Raw genomic sequence first — 3,971 nt, forward strand, 5'->3', positions numbered from 1 at the left:
ACGGGACCCCTCCTCTGGCCCCCTGCCCCGCCCCCCACGTGCCAGGCCCCGGGCTCTTTCCTGAGGCCGACCCCTCCCTTGCTTTGGGTCTCTGATGGATACAGGCATCTCCTGGCATTTCTGGAGACCAGAACCCCAAGCCCAGAGCGCTTGCCATGCTCCCCTCCCCACCACCTGGCCTGGTCCCCGTCTCGGGGGCCTGTCCCACCGCACTGTTGGCGTCACCGCCCAACAGAGCTTCCCTGCCTCCCACCCACCCCAGCTAACCTTGGGCACAGGACCCCAGCCCCACCAGAAGCCAGCCCACAGGTGCTGGGCGCATCTGCGATGGCACGAGGGAGTGCTGTCCTGATTCACCTCCTTCCCTTCCCACAAGAGGAGACACAGCACTCGGCCCCCACTCCTCAAACCTTTTATTGCCAGCCAGTCTCAGCAGGTACGTGGGAGCCATGTGAGGGTGTCAGACAAGCGCTTGCAAGGCGGTGTGCGGGGTGGGCGACGGGCTCCTGGCAGGGACGCCCTCGGTCTGCCCAAGGAACACCGTGAAGAGCGTGGCTGTGGCCGTCACCGGCAAGGGAAGCAGAAATAACACTGTGGGGCAGGCCTGGGGCAGCAGGAGGGGGGAGTGTGATGGCCACCTCAGAGAGACCCACCCAGGGCCACGGAGACACACACACAAGGGACACACAGGGACACATGGGTCCATGCGGACTCAGAGCCATGAGGACACAAAGGAGGATAAGGGGCGGGGGGGGGGGGGGGGGGGTACAAAGTCAGACACACCCAGAGAAACGGGGATGGGCAGGCAGGTCTCGTCTGGAGACAGCCCAGCGGGGTCTCCTCCCCCATAACACTCAGGCCCTGGACTTGTAAGGCAGGACGAGCCGGGGAGGACGGGCCAGCTGGTTGCTCTCCCCCATGGGGCCAAGCAGTGGGCTCCGGGGCAGGGGCCAGCAGGAGGCGGATGGGCCCATGCCCCCCTGGGAGGGGCTGCAGCCCTAGGGTTGAACTTTGCCCTCTGGGTCTCTGTCGTAGATGTAGCTGCCCACAGCTCCAGTGTTCACGCCTGCAGAGAAAGGTGGCAAGGTGGGGGGGAGCCGTGGGGAGCTGGGCACCCGGATCCCAACCCCCCTGGCCACACTCACCCTTGGGTCCAAAGAGTATTCCATAGCATGGCTTGTGGCAGTAGGGTTGGCCATCGTGCTGGGGGCAGAACGGGGAGTGAGCAGGGATTCCAGCCCTCCTGTCTCCCCACAGGACCCCTCCCCCGCCCCCACCGGCCCTGGACACCTCAAAGCCATCACCAGGTCCACTCAACCAGTGGAGAGGGCGGGGCCTCCGAGCATCAGTGCGCCCGCGTGCCTCCACTCTGGCCACCAGGGGGCAGCACCCAGCAGCGGGTGTCACACAGACATACAGACACACCCCTGCCCCCACCAGCCCGCTCCTGGGCCACCGCTCCCCGCCCTCACCTCCGCATGCCCGCCTGGGGTAAGCGTCTTCCCACAGCGCTCACAGCGCAGGCAGGGGCGGTGCCAGTCCTTGCCCAGAGAGGTCACCTTCTCGGCTGGAAGGGGGAGAGACGGTGAAGCTGGGGACCCTCCTGGGCTGACCCCCCAGAGGCTGCTGCCGGCCACAGTCACTCACCAAAGTAGACCCTCTTGTTACAGCGAGGACACATGTTGGGCTCCCCCGTGAAGGTGGTGACGCTGGAGGCTGCGGGACACACCATGAGTGACACCACGAGTCGGGGCAGGGCAGGGCCACCAGGACACCCCTCCTCCCCCACACCGAGCCCAGCCCACCTTTGCTGGGCCCCTTGGGTGGACCGCTGGCCTTGCGCTCCTCAGCCCGGACCACAGGCACCTCGATGGGGCCAGTGACCTGAGGTCCTTCCGCGCAGGGCTTCTCATAGATGTAGGAGCCCGCTCCTCCGATGTTCACACCTGTGGGGAGCCAGTCGCTGCAGGGGGAGCAGCCAGCAGCCTCGCCCATGCCCACCCCTCACACCCCATCCAGCTTCGCAGAAAAGGGCCCTCCACAGCCCACTCTACAGGGTCAGGACTCCCCCACCCAGAGGGTGCCTGCCGTAGATTTCTGGGAAGGGCATGGAGAATGCTAGAATTTCAAGGGTGGAAGGGGTTGCTGGGGAGGGTCCAGAATGGGCAGTGGGGGAAGGGGCCAGGGAACTGTGCTGGGTCCAGGATGCACAGTGGCCACTCCTCCCGGTGCCAGAACGGTTCACAGGCAGAGGAGGGGGACCCGAGCTCACCTTTGGGTCCGAAGAGCGTGGCATAGCAGGGCTTGTGGCAGAACGGCTTCCCGTCATGCTGGGCAGAGGAGTGCAGAGTGAGGGCTGGCCCCCTGCCCACAGCCCCAGACCCGGCCCGAGGGTGCAGAGAGCCCAGGAGCCTCCAGCCCTGCTCCCCTCACCCCAGGGGAGGGGGCTCACCTCAGCGTGGCCCCCAGGGGTCAGCGTCTTGCTGCAGCGCTCACACTTGAGACAGAACTTGTGCCAGTCCTTGCCCAGAGAGCTCACCTTCTCGGCTGGGGGCAAGAGGGGAAGTCAGGGCCAGGGCCCGGAGCCTAGCCTCATCCCCCCATCCAGCCCCACGCGGGAACCCCCGAGCCCCCACCGTGCGCCTTCTGCCCCTCAGGGTCCCTGCTCTCCTGCTGGGTCTTGGTCACCCTCACAACCCAAGGATCACTGCTGGGTCAGCGTCCCAGCTCGAGCACCTGTCAGCGCTCTCAATGGCACACCTGCCCCTCCCTCAAACACCTGCTTCACACTCACACACCTGGCCCTCCCTTGAAGGTTCCTGAAGGCTCCTAATTGGGCCCTAAAGGCGTTGGTAGAACCGGCCGCTGAGGGGAAGGGGGGACTGACCCTACAGACCCCTGTGGGGAGGCCCGTGATGTCCCCCCTCCACCCCATGGGACAGAATGCCTACCTGTCTATATTTGGTTTCCTCAGGATAAGCCCTGAGGACCCCCTGCCCCTGCCTCCAGCTGCTACTCTGACACTCACGGTCAGAGACCAGCTGCTAACGGCCCAGTCACCACCCCCCAAGGCCCCATCCCTCCCCCTGTCCACTGGGCCACCTCCTAATGGACGGAAGTGTGGGGGGCCTCCCCAGGAGAGCACGGCAGGAAAAGGGCGGTGGAGGAGAGGGCAGGAAGAAAGGCTGGAGCCAAACCGGAATTCCAAAGGGAAGGGGTCTGAGCAGAAGCGTCAGGGAGGAGGAGGTCAGGCGGGCTGGGCCCCTGCCACCCTGGCAGAGCCCCAAGAGAAGGCCAAGAACCAGCGGATATCTTCTGGTCCTCTCACAGAGAGGTTGCAAGCCAGGCTTTCCTGAGGGCCCTGGCAGAGCGGGTAGTGAGGGTCTGGCCAGCTCACTCCTTGCCCCCAGAAGCCCATGGGTGCTGCTGCTGGTGGCCCAAGCTCAGGGCCCTGAGTGCTGGCTTCCCACGGCCCTGGCAGACCCTGCTGGGCCCAGCCAGGCCAGGGCCGGCCTCCAGGACCCACTCTCCCCACGCTCTTCCCAGAGGCAGCACAGGCTTCGATCCCTATGGCCACTCTACCCAAGGATGCTGGCACGGTCTGGTCGGCCTCCCCTCCTGCGTCCAAGGCAGGCTTGGGTCCCCTGCCAGCCCCGCACCCTCTCCCAGTGCTCCTGCTGGCCAGCAGCGGCCACAGCAGCTGTAGCAGGGCCTCCAGAGCCACGCCGCACTGGCCAACTCTAGCATATGGCCATGCGGGGGCAGGGGCATGACCCTGAGACCCACCGGGTGGGTAGATGGCCACACGTTACCAGCCCAGCTGAGAGAATTGATTGGGTGTACCGGAGCTGGCTCCCCTCTGGGCTGCACCATTGTTAAGGACACAAAGGCAAGGCATTCTGAGGTCACTCTGGGGTGTCCTGGCCCAGGTTCCACTCCGGTCAGGGTGTTAGCTGCTTGGGGGGGGGGGG

The 3,971-nt window shown here is 65.7% G+C and overlaps 1 protein-coding gene across 1 annotated transcript in view; it reads right to left on the reverse strand.

Annotated features, from left to right (window-relative positions):
* Nucleotides 1-398: 398 nt before the first annotated feature.
* CRIP2 (cysteine rich protein 2) overlaps nt 399-3,971 on the reverse strand; it is a 6,451-nt gene continuing 2,878 nt past the window's right edge. The window contains exons 2-8 of the mRNA XM_040641292.1: nt 2,453-2,547; nt 2,273-2,330; nt 1,806-1,946; nt 1,648-1,716; nt 1,473-1,567; nt 1,146-1,203; nt 399-1,066 (exon numbers count right to left, since the gene is read on the reverse strand). Coding sequence (XP_040497226.1) covers nt 999-1,066; nt 1,146-1,203; nt 1,473-1,567; nt 1,648-1,716; nt 1,806-1,946; nt 2,273-2,330; nt 2,453-2,547 — 584 coding nt within the window. The 3' untranslated portion in view covers nt 399-998. The remainder of the gene's footprint in view (nt 1,067-1,145; nt 1,204-1,472; nt 1,568-1,647; nt 1,717-1,805; nt 1,947-2,272; nt 2,331-2,452; nt 2,548-3,971) is intronic.

The sequence above is a fragment of the Ursus maritimus genome, unplaced genomic scaffold, assembly GCF_017311325.1.
Source record: "Ursus maritimus isolate PB19 unplaced genomic scaffold, ASM1731132v1 scaffold_25, whole genome shotgun sequence".
In the NCBI taxonomy this organism is placed as follows: Eukaryota; Metazoa; Chordata; class Mammalia; order Carnivora; family Ursidae; genus Ursus; species Ursus maritimus.